General features: G+C 37.0%; 1 protein-coding gene across 3 annotated transcripts in view; it reads left to right on the forward strand.

Moving 5' to 3' along the window:
• LOC111142870 (protein argonaute-3) overlaps positions 1–16,918 on the forward strand; it is a 145,738-nt gene that overhangs the window by 112,370 nt on the left and 16,450 nt on the right. For 2 of the 3 annotated variants that reach the window (XM_022496240.1, XM_022496242.1), the window contains 5 exons: positions 711–905; positions 1,240–1,374; positions 4,211–4,312; positions 12,207–12,406; positions 12,964–13,835. In XM_022496240.1, the coding sequence (XP_022351948.1) occupies positions 711–905; positions 1,240–1,374; positions 4,211–4,312; positions 12,207–12,406; positions 12,964–13,072 (741 nt within the window). In that variant the 3' untranslated portion in view covers positions 13,073–13,835. Of the gene's footprint in view, positions 1–710; positions 906–1,239; positions 1,375–4,210; positions 4,313–12,206; positions 12,407–12,963; positions 13,836–16,918 lie in introns of those variants that run through there. The other variant, XM_022496241.1, reaches the window with a different exon arrangement.

Raw genomic sequence — 16,918 nt, forward strand, 5'->3', positions numbered from 1 at the left:
GGCTCGGCCAGTAGAACATTTAACTCTTGATCTCAAGAGTCATGAGTTTGAGCCCCACTTTGGCCATAGAGTTTAAAAATAAAAACAGATTGTTTTTAAAAATGTGAAGTGCAGCCTACTTACAAGAAAATAGTTTATTGGGCTTTTTTTTAAGATTTTATTTTTAAATCTCTATACCTTATTAGTGTTTGTTTTTTTTTAAGATTTTATTTATTTATTTGACAGAGAAGTCACAAGTAGGCAGAGAGGCAGACAGAGGGGGTGGGGGAAGCAAGCTCCCTGCTGAGCAGAGAGCCTCATGTGGGGCTCGATCCCAGGACCCTGAGATCATGACCTGAGCCCAAGGCAGAGGCTTAAGCCACTGAGCCACCCAGGCGCCCCTACACCTCATGTGGGTTTTGAACTCATGACCTTGAGATTAAGAGTCACACACTCCCAACAGCTATCTGAGTCAGTCAGGTGCCCCAGAAAATAGGTCTTAACTCTGTACTGGGTCTTTTATTCTGCTCTTCCCTGGGAATTATTGATTTTTTATTACTCTCAAAATGAACTAAAAATGAACTTTTATTATTCTGAAATAATAAGGTTATAATAAACTGCAAGTTTAAATGAAACCCACATACTTTTTTTTCTATTTTTTGTGGTAAAATTCTTATTGGTGTAATTTTGATTGTCTTAATTTCTATTTTTCTTTACCTTTTCTAACCTAGGTTGTAGGTAGTATGGATGCCCACCCAAGCAGATACTGTGCCACAGTAAGAGTTCAGCGACCCCGACAGGAGATCATCCAAGACTTGGCCTCCATGGTTCGAGAACTTCTCATTCAGTTTTATAAGTCAACTCGGTTCAAACCTACTCGTATCATCTTTTATCGGGATGGTGTTTCAGAGGGACAGTTTAGGCAGGTTGGTTGCCTGGGATCTCATTATACTATGGTTAAATCAGATACTGTGCTTATAATATTGTGTCTAGTTTTGAAGTTTGAAATCTTAATTAGGTTGAGAATTCCACAAGTCAAAATTTGATACTTCCTTAAATTATTTCTTCTAAAATGTTTACTATGGATTTGTAAGTCTTGATTGCTAAGATCATGCTCTGGTAATAGTTAAAATGGGACAGAGAAGGATATTTATCTGTAAAGTGATAAGATTAAGAAGTCCTAAAACCAAATCATCTTACTTTGAAGTATGTATAAGAGAACAACTGATATATCAAATCTTTCCATTTCATCTCCTCTAGGTATTATATTATGAACTACTAGCAATTCGAGAAGCCTGCATCAGTCTGGAGAAAGACTATCAACCTGGAATAACCTACATTGTAGTTCAGAAGAGACATCACACTCGATTATTTTGTGCTGATAGGACAGAAAGGGTAATCTTACATCTGCTGTAATACTGTTATAAAACAAGCTTATCGGGGCGCCTGGGTGGCTCAGTGGGTTAAACCTCTGCCTTCGGCTCGGGTCATGATCCCAGGGTCCTGGGATTGAGCCCCACATCGGGCTCCCTGCTCAGCGAGGCGCCTGCTTCCTCCTCTCTCTATCTGCCTGTCTCTCTGCCTACTTGTGATCTCTGTCTGTCAAATAAATAAATAAAATCTTTAAAAAAAAAAAAAAAAAAAAACAAGCTTATCTTATATAGTTCATAGAGCACTAAACAAAGGCTCTCTGCCAACAGAAGAGGTTCCAGTGTATAGTAGCAGATCTCAGCATACCTCATTATGAATAGAGAAGCATCAAACTAGGTTGTTACTTCCTAGAATTTCTGTTAAAACTCCCAAGTATTCAAAATTCCATTAATACTTTTTGTTATTGTGAAGAAACTCATAGTTTTAAAATTGCTCTTTCTATTACTGTATGTCTTAAATGTTCAGAGGAGGAAAGGTGCATTTATTTTAAAAAATGTCTTATAAAAATTAGTTTTTTAAAAAGCTAGAGACTTTTGAGGATGACTAGTAGAAATTCATGCAAACAAACTTCTAAATAATGCTGCTTTTAAAATTCACAGGATTTTTTTAAAGATTTTATTTATTCTTAAATAGTCTCTATATGCAAGCGTGGGGCTCAAACTCACTACACTGAGATCAAGAGTTGCATGCTTTACTGACTGAGCCAGCCAGGCACCCCCTCACAGAATTACTATTTATATTTTGTAGTATGACTATGTATTTTCATAATTAGAGAAGGAGGGGTAAATACCTGGGAAAATCTGTCTTGTCTACATGCAGCATAGCAGTCTTAGCCCCCATCTTTTAAACCTTGAAGGAGAGAAATCTGAGGATTGTAAGCGTTGGTGTCTCCTTGGGGAAAGGATTCAACAGAAAAGACAGAGAAGTGTATCTCTGCTTTGGTATATATTTAGTCTTTGGTTACACTTTCCGTGTAACTTCGGGCAAGTAACTTAATGTCTCTGTGCCTGTTTCCTTCCCAACAACGTTTGGGTGATACTAATATTTTCCTTTATTGGGTTGTTAAGAGGATTAAGTAAATTAAATTATGTATCCAAAATGGTGCTTGGCACATACTAAGTGCTCAGTAAAGGTTGGTTAGTAGTTGTAGAGTGGTTGTGATGGTGGCCATAATAGACAAAAAGAAAAAAGAATACAGGAAAAGAAATAATAATATCAGGCATTGTTCTAGGTATGTGTCATAAATGTAACTTATTTAATCTTCACAACACCATGAGATATTTACTATTATTATCATCATTTTCCACAGAAGGAAAATGGGGCATATGATGTTAAAGAACAAGGTTATAAAGCTAGTCATTGGTAGAGCTAGGACTCAGGTCAAGCAGCATGGCTCTTGAGTACTCATTATCACTGTCCTATAGCACCTCTCTAATAACAGCTCTCTTAATAGAGAGAGTTGTTAAAGGCATTTGACCCCAGATTACTAGGTACATTTTTGTAGCTGCAAAACCACATGTTTCTTCAAAAGTAGGATTAGGAAAACCTAAGTTAGATTTAATGATTAGTAGCATCTGATGTTTAATCATGTTAGTCCTTCATTTGTCTACTTCTCTTTCACCTTTGTTCTAAATACTACTACTACTAATAGGTGAGAGATCACTATAAATGAGGAATCAGAGGCACAGAGAGGTAAAAAGTACCATGCCCTAGAGAGCACAACTAGAAGCTGGTGGAGCTGTGATATGAACCCATTCTACTTCTCTGAGTAGAGTAAAACTTTTTATATGTGTTAATTTGATTTGTGTATTATGGATAAGGATAATTTAGTTGATGATGAACTAATGAACTTTGTTTTGTACATGGTGAAGGCTAACTGGTAGCACAGCTGTTAAGTCAAGCCACTACCTGATAGTAGTCCTTCACATGCAGAAAGAATATCTGAGTAGTAAAATAGTTTCCACTTTGTTAGCCTTGTAAATGTAGGCTTAAAATTACTGGTTTTAAATGTTTTTAAGGATAAAGAGGTAGAAGTAAATATATATGTATATATATATATATATCTATATATATGTATATATATGTATTTTAAAGTGTTTTATTAGAACCCTTTCATTATCAGAAATTCTGAACCATTTCATTTATATTCACATCATAGCTGTGCCTGGTGCAGATTCCCTTACAAGATATTGAACTGCTAGTGTGAAATAAAAGGAATAGGGCCTTTGCAGTCAGTTCTATATTTGACTCCCAGTTCTGCCTTTTATTGTGTGCTATTCAGGAAATTATTTCATATTCCTGAGCCCGAGCTTCCCTAACGTGGGGAAAATACGTAATTCACATGAATTTATTGATTGGAAAATATGTTTTGTGCCTGGCCCATATATGGTTAACAAATGGTGGCACAGTTGTTACTGTCAGCATTCTTTCTCTCTAAAAACAGTATTCTCAAAGGAAAATGCTGGTTTTCATGAATTACACATTCAAGAGTACCTGCTGTTCCCAGGTACCATAAATTGGAGCAAAAGTAATTTTAAAAATTTTTTTTCAAGTGTTCCACAAATATTGGGATCACCTACTAGCTAAGTGCCAGTAGGCACTAGTAACTGTTGTTTATCAACTCTCACTTTCAGCAACATGTAAGACGAGGAACCAGGACTAGAATAAGGTCTGCTATTAATGTCTGCTCAAGTAATACTTGAAGGATCAGCCTATATATATTTATTTATTTTTAAAAGTGCTTTCAGTTACATTCTTTACCTTTGTCTTGTTTGTTTAAACTTTGACCAAACAAATCTAGGTTGGAAGAAGTGGCAATATCCCAGCTGGAACAACAGTTGATACAGATATTACACACCCATATGAGTTTGATTTTTACCTCTGTAGCCATGCTGGAATACAGGTAAGGCTACCCTTTGGGTAAAATGTTCTAATTCAGGAACTTCCATTCTTATGTATGTATTTTTTTAAATCTCAGAAAAAGGAGAAAGAAACACTGTTCTCTACACTCCAGATTGTTTCCACATTTCACTGAGGTGAAACTCAGTAAATAAATTTCTTCCCCTTCTTTACCTTGAATTAAGGGCTTATTTCAATGAAAATACCAGAGTATAAGTAGTCTAATAGAATGAATCTTCTCAAACTGAGTCCTCAGTTTAGCCTAAAACTTCAAAAAATTTAAATATACCTGATTCTTCCTTTGACATTTGCTTCTATTTGGTAATACTTCACAGAAAGCTTTGGCATTTACTGGCAGATATTGAACATGTGAAGAGTTTAATTGTAGATTTACAGCTCTAAGTTTCAGTTAAAATAATTTTAAGAGTGTTACTGTTTTCATAAAATCATTTTGTTAATTTGCTAGCTTTGTCCCTTAGTAGAACATAAGCTTTAATTTAGTGCGTCTCAGACTTTCCAACAGCACAGTGTATCCACATTCCTTGAATGTCTGAGAGAATGTAGCCCAAAACTATTTTAGATTACTCACTCTTGATTGAAATAAATTGCAGGCGTGCCTGGGCGGCTCTCTGTTAGGTGTTAGGCATCTGCCTTCAGCTCAGGTCATGATCTCAGGGTCCTGGGGTTAATCCCGTGTTGAGCCCTGTATCCTGGCCCCTTGCTCAGCCGGGAGTCTGCTCCCTGTGCCTCTCCTCTCCGCCCCCTACCCCGCCCCTGGCTTGTGCTCACTTGCTCATTTTCTCTCTGAAGTAAATAAATAAAATCTTTTAAAAAAATTTTTTTAAAAATTTAAAAATTGCAGGAATGTCCTGTACTGAACAGCTGTCTCTTAAAGCTTTGTATGTTGTAAATACACTAACCCGCATTTCAGTCTTACAGCTTTAAAATTATCCCACTCATTTATCCATATTCTTGTATCTGTTCCTCTGAAATCAGTGTTGTACATTTTCACTGTGGGTGGTAACAGTCAATTAGCAAAACAAAAGTTAAAAGTACCTTCCAGAGATAAAGTCTGTAAAACTGGAGTGCATGTTTTTAACCTAGTGTTTCCATCATTGTATCCAAAATAACACTACTGCTCTGACTTCTCAGTAAATATTGTAGAGTAGAAAAAACAATATGCTGTTCAGATGAATTCTGGAAATACTGGTTAAAAAGGTTTTTTCACTCTACAGTTTTTGGATAACACTGATATACAAGTGGTCATTATGAGTCTTAAAGACAGGGATATTTCTATAGTTTATTTAACCAGAAATTTTAGGGACCAGTTTTCCTTTAGGACACCAGATTGAAACTTTGCTTTAGTCAGCAAATAACCAGGTATATTTCACAAGGACTAAAGATGATTTTTACACATCTTCCCAGCTTTCTTAGAATTTTCAAACTCTCAGAGATCAAAAACAGGAGTCTTGTTTTTTACCAGCTAAAATTAAAAATCCAGTCATTTCTAACCAGTATAAGAGACTATTTTTTCATATCACTATTTTTAACTTTATCATTGATTAATAGATCCTTCAACAACATTTTAACCAAATTCCATAACTTCTTGACACTTCTATTGGTTTTATTGGTGTTATTTTCTCCTTTCCCCATTTTATTTTGAGGTAAAATTCCCCACTCATTTTTTTTAAGATTTTATTTATTTATTTCAGACAGAGAAAGAAAGAAAGAGAGAGGAGAGGGAGAAGCAGTCTCCCCACTGAGCAAGAAGGCTGACGTGGGGCTCGATCCCAGGACCTTGGGATCACGACCTGAGCCGAAGGCAGACTTTTAACCGACTGAGCCGCCCAGGTGCCCCTCCCACTCATTTTTACCACATTTTTAAAACTTAAATTTATAAATGACGTCAAAGCTTACTACTCCCACCCTTCACCTGCCCAAGGCAGGCCAGAGCTTTGGTCCTGGTAACTTTGAGTAGAAGAAAGGACCATGGCCTGACTCTAAGATACTCTTTCCCCTCCTCCTTCTAGGACTCTAACTCATCTGGTATTCTTGACTGCCAGCCTTCTGGTGGTTAGGAGCTGACAGGTTACAGCTTTCTGTAGTCCGTTCTGATACTTTCTGGTGTCATAGCCTCAAGATTGAAGACCCTTAAAGGGCAGCGGTATCTTTCTTGGGCCCCATCAACGGTATAGACTCTTTCTTTAGGTTACATATCCCATTGTGTGGCTCCATTGCTCCTGCTCTTCCGCTCATTTTCATTCCTTTAGGCTCCCAAAACTCTTTCCAAGAACTCTCACCATTCCAACCCTCTGGAGTTGGCAGAGTGGTCCTGTGGGCTCTGAGCTCAGGAAGTGTCCAACTAGGGCATGAGTTGATAGCCTCCCTTTCCAGCAAGCTCTTATCTTTTTAAAAATTTTATTTATGGGGTGTCTGGGTGGCTCAGTTGGTTAAGCATCTGACTCTGGCTCAGGTCATGATTTCAGGGTCCTAGGATCAAGTCCTATGTGGGGCTCCCTGCTCAGTGGAGAGTCTGCTTGTCTGTCTCTCTCTGCCCCTCCCCCAGCTCATGCCTGTGTGCATGCACTCTCTCTCTTTCTCTCTCACAAGTAAATAGTTTATTTATATATATATATTTTATAAATTTTTATATATGTAATACTAATATATATTGAAATAAGATAGACTTTATTTATTTGAGAGAGACCATGTATGAGTGTATGGAGAGGCAGAGAGGGAGGGAAAAGGTGAGGGAGAGAATCTAGCAGACTCCATACAAAGCACTGAGCCCATAGCCGGGCTCATTCTCACAACCCTGATATCATGACCTGAGCCAAAACCAACAGTTGGACGTTCAACCACTCAACCAACTGAGCCACCCAGGTGCCCCAGACTTTTATCTTTATAATGGATTCTCTTGGAGTCCCCCTTACATGTCTTCATGGGAGAGAGCATACCTTTCCTCACAATTAAAATTCCATCTTTTCAGAAAACCCATAATCACTCTCTTCCCCTATTGGGAGGATGGAGATTAGGTGGGAAGAGGCCAGAGCCAGGGTATTAATGATGAAACCGGTCCTGAACTGGCTCCTCCTAGCAAGCCTTAAGGGGAGGTGGCTGGCTCCAAAGATTGGTAGCTCTTTAGACTGTGGGATGCCTAGCATCTTTGATCCTCTGCTTTGGGCCTTAGTTAAAATTCCATAATAGAAGAAGACATACTATTAGAAACATGTTAACTGGGTGGAGCATATGACCCCTCTGAGCCTCCAGATGGATTTCTCTTAAAGAAATACATGCTCCCCATTCAGGAATCAGAGCAGGCAGTGTCCTAAATTATAACTTCCTACCACAAAGCACCAAAACTTCAAAGATATCCTTCATTATTATTTAATAATCCTTTGACTCCTCTTTTGTTAGCTCTTACTACCATTTTCCATAGGTCCCTAACCTTAGTCCCTTGCCCCGACACTCAGCACAGGACCCCTTCTTCAGTAAGAAATTATACGGTCAGTCATGCCTACTTTCTTTTCTTTCTCACAAGAAAAAATGTTCAGTATGTACTGTTGTTCACATTGGCTCTGACCTGCCTTGAGTTGGTCTTAGTTCACGGGTTACCCTCTTGCTTGTATCTTCAGTCTGTTGGAAGCTTCTGATTGCTTTCCCTTAGCGTACAATTGCCCCATCCTAAAATGCAGCTCCTTGATCCTGCCATTTCCCTTCAAATTATTTTCCCTTATCTTTCTTTCATTTTTAACTAAACTGTTCTTAAAACAATTGCCTAAAGACACTCACCTGAAATTTAAAGAGAGAAATAATATAAGGATATAGAACAATTGAAACTTCACATTTTGCCAGTGGGAGTGTAAATTAACATGACCATTTTTGAGAACTGCCTGTCATTATCTACTAAAGTTAAATATATGCATGTTCTATGACTCAGGATCTCCGTTCCAGGATAGCGAACAGAAGTGGCTATCCGTGTTCACCAAAAGATAGTACATTAATGTTTATGGTAGCACTGGTCATAGTCAAAAACTACAAACAGTTCAAATGCCCATCATCAGTAGATTGGATAAATAAATAGTGTATATTTATATAACAGAATATTCTACAACAAAGAGAATGAGGCAACAATGTGGGGGATTTCATAAACATAGTGTCAAACCAAGGAAGTCAGACCCAAAGGGCCTACGAAGCTATTTATTATAAAGTTCAAAAGCAGACATAATCTATATTGTGAAAAGTCTGGTTACCAAGAGCAGGGTAGGTAGGCTGTGGTAACCAGGAAAGGCCACCAAGGGGCTTCATGGTTGCAGTTAATGTTTAATTTTTTTATTTTCATACTGGTTTCATAGGTATTTTTACTTTGGGAACAGTCCTCATTCTGTACACTTATGGACCACGGGCTTTTCTCTGTATATTTATACTTCTGTCAAGTGTTCACATTAAGAACAGAAAAGACTACCCTTGGCTATTTCCTCTTGAATTTACAGCAGCCTGCCGCTGCTGCTCCTTGAGCTCTACGTCTGATCCGGTGTCACTCGCGCATCAGCACCATCTGCCACTTGACCTCCGCACCCCCTTTTCTCCTTTCATCTTGCTTTTCCGTTTGTTCTTGGTTTATTTTAGATCTTTAAGTTTCAGTAATGTGTATGGCTTTTAAATCTCTCCTACTAGACACAACTTTTCTACTGATTTCCAGACCTTGAGGTTGCTTTTCAGCTGCACCCTCTTACCTGCCTCTCCTATCTACGCAATCTCTCAGCCCTGTAGAATTTACCTTCTCAGTCTTAAACCTTCTCCTCGCCATTTCCTCTGCTTAGTTCCAGCTCTCATTATTACTCTCCTGTACAATTGCAGAATCCTAAGGGCCCTCATCTAATCTGTTCTCCCTCTGATTAATTATAACATAGGTAAGACCCTGTCATTCATCTACTTCGTGCACATAGCCCCATTGGTGAAGCCTCATTTTCTTAGGACAACATACAGACTCAATAACTGATGTCTGCATCCTGCTCCCCTCACTTCTGCTACACCCTCAGTCTATCTTGCTTTTTCTCCCACTCTTCGCTCCTGCTCCGCCTTTCCTCTCTTTTTCTCTTCCTCTATTATCTCTTCCCTTTCACACATACAAACACACATAAACACAATCTGACTGCAGCCTCTCTCAACTGTTTTTAAGTAGTTCTCATACAACTCTCCCCTGCATGTGTTGTTCCCTTACCTTAATTATTCCTGCTCTAACTTACTCCTGTTCATCCTTTAAGACCCATCTTAAATATCACCTTCTCTCAAAGCCTTTCTTATATCCTTCCCCCAGACAAATGCCTGTCCTCTGCACTGCCTGAGCACCCTATGTATACCTCTTTGTTGCATTCATCAGACAGCATTGTAACCATGCTTTTGTTTCTCTCCCTCTTCTCATAGTCTGTAAGGTCCCAAAAAGGAGAGGCTACTCACCCATTCAGTCAACAGATATTTATTGTGTCTACCTCCTAGAAGATAGGTGTTGATACTATGTGTACAGAGTGAAAAAGTAAATACAGTCCCTTCCTCTTAGAGTTTATTGGGGGAAGACATACACTAATTAAGTAATCTCACAAATATATATTTATAATTGGGATAAGCACAATAAAGGAAAAGTAAAGATAGGAAGAGAGATTTTAGTAGGGACCTGATTTAGATTGGGAGGTCACAAAAAGTTTCTTTGAGAAATGACACTTAAGGTAAGATCAAGAGGAGTAAGTTGGAATTATTTAACCAAGCCAAGAAGAGGGGAGAAAATTCCTGCCAGAGGCACATACAGGCTCTTTGGTGGGAAAAAACAACAACAACAACAACATTATCCATTGAGGGGATCAGATAAGGCTGTGACCACAGCATTAAGGTAGGTTAGAGAGACGAGACCAGCCTGGGCTGGATGTATGGGCATTTGGGGCAGAGTTAAGGACCTGGATTTTAGTCAAAGTGCCTTGGAAAGCCATTAAAAGGCTTTAAGCTGGACATTAATGTTACTAAGTGTGTGTATGTGTATGTTAATTCACTCTTACTGAAGTACAGATTCTGCTGGGGAGTAAAAGTGGTGTTCGGGACCTCAACTTAGGAGTCTGTTAACATAGTCCAGGCAAAAGATGATTGTGATTGGGACAAGAACAATGATAGAGAACCAAATGAATCACATTTAGGTAGGTTTTTTGCCGTCTCTTCCCTGTGCCTGAAGTGTTCTTTCCCCATCTCACAAGCCCTCTTTTATCATTCAAAGCTCACATCCATATCTCCTCTTTCATTTCTGTGTGCCTAGCACCCGATACGGGACACGGCACACAGTGAGTGTTCAGTAAATATTGAATACGTGAATGTACAATATAAATGCATTATAAGTGTATAATTATATACACTTGCATATAATGCATTATAAGTGTATAATTTAGGGGAGATAAGATTTGGTAATAATTTGAATTTTATCAGAATCTTGCACAGTGTCTGACAAATGATGCTCAAATATTTGTTAAAGTATTAGCTCATCTTTCTCCTTTTCTCCTTTGCCACTGCCATTTCTTTACTTCAGACCTTCATCATCTCATGCTCGAACTAATGCAGCAGCCTTCTCACTGCTCCCGTTGCTTTTAGTCTCTTCCTGTCTCTAATCCAACCTCCATGTTATTACTGTTAATTTTATGAAACTCCAGTCTCATCATACCTAAAATCTCTCCTGTTAAAAGACAAACAAACTGCGCAGTACTTTCCAGGCTGCTTATAGGTCAAAGTCCAAATTCCTAAGGATGTCATTCAATCTGATCCCAGCCTTTACTTTGAAACTTCATCTTTTTTGCCCTCATGCACCCAACTTTGCTCATACTGGTCTGTTAACTATTCCCCAAATATACCATGAAATGTTATGCCCCCTGTGATTTTTGGTAAGGCTGTTTATACTCTCTGCTGTGCACTCACCCTACTGCCCAAACAAGGCCAGATCTCTCTCACTCTCCACTTGGTGAAGAACTGTTACTTCCTTTGGTATTCTCATATAGGACTAAGTGCCAGTAGTACTATAGCTTTTATTAGTTGTTTTATAATTATAGATGCTGTATCTCCTCTACTAAATTGTTTTCCAAAAGAAAGGAAACCTTTGACTTGGTTGACTTTGTTTTTCTTTGAATCTGCAGTACCTAACTAACATAGTAACTAACAAAGAGGAACTCAACTAAATGTTCTGGATTTTTTATTACAGCAAAATTACATAACATAAAACGTACTTACCATTTTAACCACTTCTAAGTGTACAGTCCTATCGCATTAAGTACATCCACATTGTGTGCAGCCATACCACCATGTATCGCCAGAACTTCTGCATCTTCCTTGACACTCTGTACCCATCACACACTAACTCCCCATTCCCCCTTCCTATGGCCACTGGCAACCACCATTGTACTTTCTATCTCTCTTAAATTGACTACTCCAGTTACCTTATGTAAGTGAATCACATGATAGTTGTCCTTTTATGACTGATTTCATGTGGTGTAATGTCACCAAGGTTCCTCCATGTGTCATAATTTTCTTCCTTTTTAAGGCTGAATAATAGTCCATTTGTGTGTGTGTGTGTACCATATTTTATTTATCCATTCACTCATCATTGGATACTTGGGTTGCTTCCACCTGTGAACTATTGCAAATAATATTTCTTTGAACAAGGGTATGCAGATACTTGTTTTGAGTCCCTGCTTTCGTTTCTTTTGGATATATACCCAGAATCAATTAAATATTTTAATGAATTATTAAATTAGAATATGTTTTATTTTATCAATGTACAAAGCTGTTTTTTTATATAACTTAGTCTGTGCTGAGTATTTATTTAGAAGTTTAGAAATCAACAGCATATGCCATTGCCTTCTCTACAGGGTACCAGCCGTCCTTCACACTATCATGTTTTATGGGATGATAACTGCTTTACTGCAGATGAACTTCAGCTCCTAACTTACCAGCTCTGCCACACTTACGTGCGCTGTACACGATCTGTTTCTATACCTGCACCAGCGTATTATGCTCACCTGGTGGCATTCAGAGCCAGATATCATCTCGTGGACAAAGAGCATGACAGGTAATAGAAAAGCACAACAAACAGAAATTTTCACTCAAATTCAAGTATGGTAGGCATGTTAGGGCTTTCTTGAGAAATCTCTCTCACGTGTTTCCATGTATGTTTCCTTCTTGTTTACCATAAAGTACTGCCATTTAAAATTAAAGTTCCGCAAGCTGTTCGAGGAGTCAGCGATCCCTGCAAAAAGCAGCGATAGGAGAGCTGACCGCCCGGAATAAGGGTTCCCATTAAAACGTACACTTTAGGCTTATTAGTGCTAGAATGGTATCGTGATTTAGTTGCTTTACCAAATTAATTTGAGGGAGAGATGTTGCTGACAGACAAAATGTTAGTATGCTTGGGATTTACTTCTGAACAGTCCTGGGGAGGTGAGAGAAATAAAACAAAATTGGCCTTGAGTTAATAATTATTGAAGCTGGGTGATAGAAATGTAGCGATTCATTTTACCAGCCTCTATTTTTTTTTAATATTTTTGAAATTTTCTACAAGTTATATTTTTCAAAATTACTACATCAGAATAGGGTTTGTTTTTGTGTTCATCGCCACTTCTCTTACAGTGCTGAAGGAAGTCACGTTTCAGGACAGAGCAACGGGCGAGATCCACAAGCTCTTGCCAAGGCTGTACAGATTCACCAAGATACCTTACGCACAATGTACTTTGCTTAAAAAGTCCAAGAATATTCTCTGAGAGGAAGAACTGAAAGATGCATCGACATACAGCATATGTTTCCAGTGGAGTCAGTTGAGTGGGGATGCCTCCAGCCATACAGCAACCAACACTGTGTGGGGACCAGGGTCTGATTTTTATGTTGATACAAGAAAGATTGTTTACTTCATCAAGGAACACAGCACCATTATGCAATATGAAACCAGCCAACTGCTTTTTTGTGCGGTCTCCTTAGGAAGTATCGCCATTGTTTTGTTTTCACTTTCTTGTAGTCTAACCCTTTTAATGCCTTTACCTCAAGTTGCTTGGCAGCACAACTATCTTTGCAAAAAAAAAAAGTAAAGAAAAAGTCAATGACAGTTAAAAAAAAACACACACCTACGTGAATAAGCGATTGTTCACGATTATGTGTGCAAAAAAATTAATGTGCATTCGAGTATTCTTGTAAAAGGTATCTGTGTATATTTTAAATATATACATGTATACTTCATGTGCATATATATCTGATCTACATTGATAATAGATATATATGTGTCTGTGCGTGTATTTTATAGTTCATTCCATTGGGGAACTTTCTTTTCCTTTTATTATCTTCCCACCACCACTTTGATTTTTCTCTCTACCTCCCTTGCCTTCATTACCTACATTTTTTTTTCTTAATGCTACCAGTGACATTCAGATGTTCATGTATCTGGTTCATTTGGATATAAAGCATGGCAAACTAGATTTTTATTTTTATTTTGCACACCCTATTCCTGTCTCTTGTCTCACGGGCAATTCCAAGTCCTCAACTCTTGATATTGCTTTCTGAAGAAACAAAATTACTATATATATATAACTATATATATATATATATTACAATGTTTCTGTGAGAGTGCGTATCTGCCCCCTCCTGCTCTGAATTTACATTTGCCATTTGTGCAGTGTGTACATAAGCAGTAGCAACCTTAAACTATTCTTTTTCTTTAGTCTGTTAAAGCTGCTATAAATATAAAACCTTGTCAGAAGTTGTAACTCAGAAATTTCTCTCTATAAGTGATATGTATTCTAAAGCCTTCTGTTTCTATGGGTTATACATGAAAGTCCCTTATAGCTTTTATAAAGGGCAAATATTCTAAATGTTTGGAACTCTTTAGGGTTGAGGCCTCTGAAATTGGATGGAGAGAGAGAAGGGGTTATTGAGGCTTTTTTAATTTTATTTTATTTCATTTTTGCTAGTTTACTTGCTGCCTCTCATACCTTAATGTGATTTTCATATATATATATTTTTATATATATGTGTGTATATATAAACATATATGTATGTGTTTTGAAGTACAGCTTCCTTTTCTTTTATATTTATTAGAATAGTGCTTTAATAATTAGAGAACTGTATTGGCAACGTCTTTTATAGAAATGTAATCATGTTTATTTTAAGAACTGACAACTTGTTTTTGCTGTCTTTTAGTGCAATAAGCAGTTTTAAAGGAAAGCTGTGTCTGTTTGATATCTTTACCACGGATAGTGGGAGAAACAGGCACCTCCATAATTTTAAAAGGGCAAAGTAATACAGCCTTAATTTCAGAAGGAAAGTTTTGTAATTTTTCAAGTTTAAAGCATGTCTTTTAAAAATCATATGAAAATCAAGGAAGTTAAATTTCCTAAGTGAGTCTGACCGTGATTATTAGAGATAGAGTTGAGCTTTGTTTTAAGAAATGACAGTGAATGGGGCACCTGGCTGGCTCAGTCGCTAGAGCATGTGACTCCTGATCTCGGGGTTGTAAGTTCAAGCCCCACATTGGGCGTGGAGCCTACTTTAAAAAAAAAAAAAAAAGTGAATAGCTTAAGATTTAGAAGACATTTAATTCTTTGAAAATGGATCACATTTATTGAACAATCATACTGGTTAGGTGCCCATTTTCGTATATTCAAATGAATCAGGAAAATATAAAATGATATTTTCAAAACATTTTTTTGCCAATTTATCAGCAGCGTAACTTTCCTTTTAAAATTAGGGTTCTGGTGGCAAAGAAAGTTAGGACTTTGATCATTTTTAAAAAGTTAAATCACTGAAATGTGGAAAAAGTTTTATTAAACTTCTGTTTTATTGATTTCACTTTAAGATATTAAAAAGTATTATAGAGCTGTCAAAATCGAGTTCATCAGTAACATTGGATTCAGGGGAGCTTTGCACTTTGTGACTCATGAAAATTGCATTTTAATTTTTTTTCTTTTTTGCACTGGTTCAGAGTATAGATACTACAGATTGTTTCCAGTGGGCATTGTTAAACCTTTCAGAATTCCATCTGCACATGATAACAAATGGATTAGCTCTTTAGTTTCTCTCTTACCTGTAATCCACTCTTATTGCCAATTTACTGTATTTTGAGCCTAAAATCTGAGCCCATGTCCTCCAACAGGTATGAAATCTTTCGTTCCTCTGCCAGAAAACTAAGTACTGTATTTTGTATGTTTATTATTGAAGTGTCTGAAATGCAATTTATAACACTGTCTCAAAGCTCTTTACATGAAATAATATTTGTATAGTATATACATTTTTTCTCCCTACCCTCCCCCCTCCTCCAAAAATATCCTGTAAAGCATGTATTTTTTTTTAACATCGACATTTCACTGAATATTGTCAGGAACATGAATAGAAGAAGAAAATAGTATACCCTAGATGCTAAAATATTGATTGCTATATGCTTTCTCAGTAGGAATAAAACACCTTTATTTACCAGTGGAAGTTACACAGACTTAATTTAGGAAACTGTAGGCCCAGGAAAGAACTGTAGATGCCTTTTCTCTATTTACTGTTTCATCTAATTTTCAGTTACTTAGTTTCCATGTGCTAGAATGAAACCCATAATTTAAATCTATTTAGAAAGACTTTTAATGAGGAAAAACAACTTTTTTAATATAAAGCTTTACCTTTAAAGTGAGTTCTTTTTTAGGGTTTCTTTCTTATAGTTTCACATTGCTAGTTTAAAGTTAGTTACCTTGAAAGAATATGTATAGTATATTTTGCTTACTAACAAATTGGAATATCAAACTTTAATTAAAAGAAGACTTGTGCTTAGAATTTTAGATAAAAGACAAGGTGGCAAATACTTTTTGAAATTTGTTTTAATTATTATTGCACTTCTGGTGTCGAATTTCTGATCTTTTTTTATTAAAAGATTTTTAAAGGATTGTTTTGAATTTAAAGGTCATGAAACTCAACAATGACCTTTCTGTTCCTGCCTTTGCTCACTAAATTATATAATGAATGCTAAATTTTGGTCTGCTGTTTTCTATGATGCATAAGAGTGACTTTAAAATGTCAGTCCCAGCCACTGCTATAATTGATTTTCATGTGAAGAAGAGCTGGAAGTTTAATGTATATTCTGGATGGCAGATGTGTCTGGGTAAAGTGCCGATATGTGTTATTATGTATCAAGTTACTGGCATTGAGGACTATACATTCATAATACTGTAGCTGCTATATTTATTTAATTAATGTAGAGTCTGACAGTTACTGCACTAAAGGATAATAAGGAGATGAGCAGGATTGGAGGCTGGTGTTAAGACACCCCCCCTTTTTTTTCCTAAATAAGATTAAAAACATGAAATAACAAGGTAACAAAGGGTGCTGCCGTTTTAGTTTCAATTTAATATTAGGATACTCTGTTTTAGATGTGCGGATTTTTACTTTAGCGGTTTTGCAAAAGGGTACCTCAACCTCCTCAGTACTGATTTTTGGTATATTTTCACAGAAGTACAGATGCCCTTTATTTTTTAATATATTACCTTTTAACAAATTACTCAGAAAAAAAAAAAGTTCTTCTATGGAAATCTACCTGTTTGTAATCTATTAATTTATTTCT

Source organism: Enhydra lutris, unplaced genomic scaffold, assembly GCF_002288905.1.
Source record: "Enhydra lutris kenyoni isolate GAN:26980312 unplaced genomic scaffold, ASM228890v2 scaffoldscaffold9, whole genome shotgun sequence".
NCBI classification, from domain to species: Eukaryota; Metazoa; Chordata; class Mammalia; order Carnivora; family Mustelidae; genus Enhydra; species Enhydra lutris.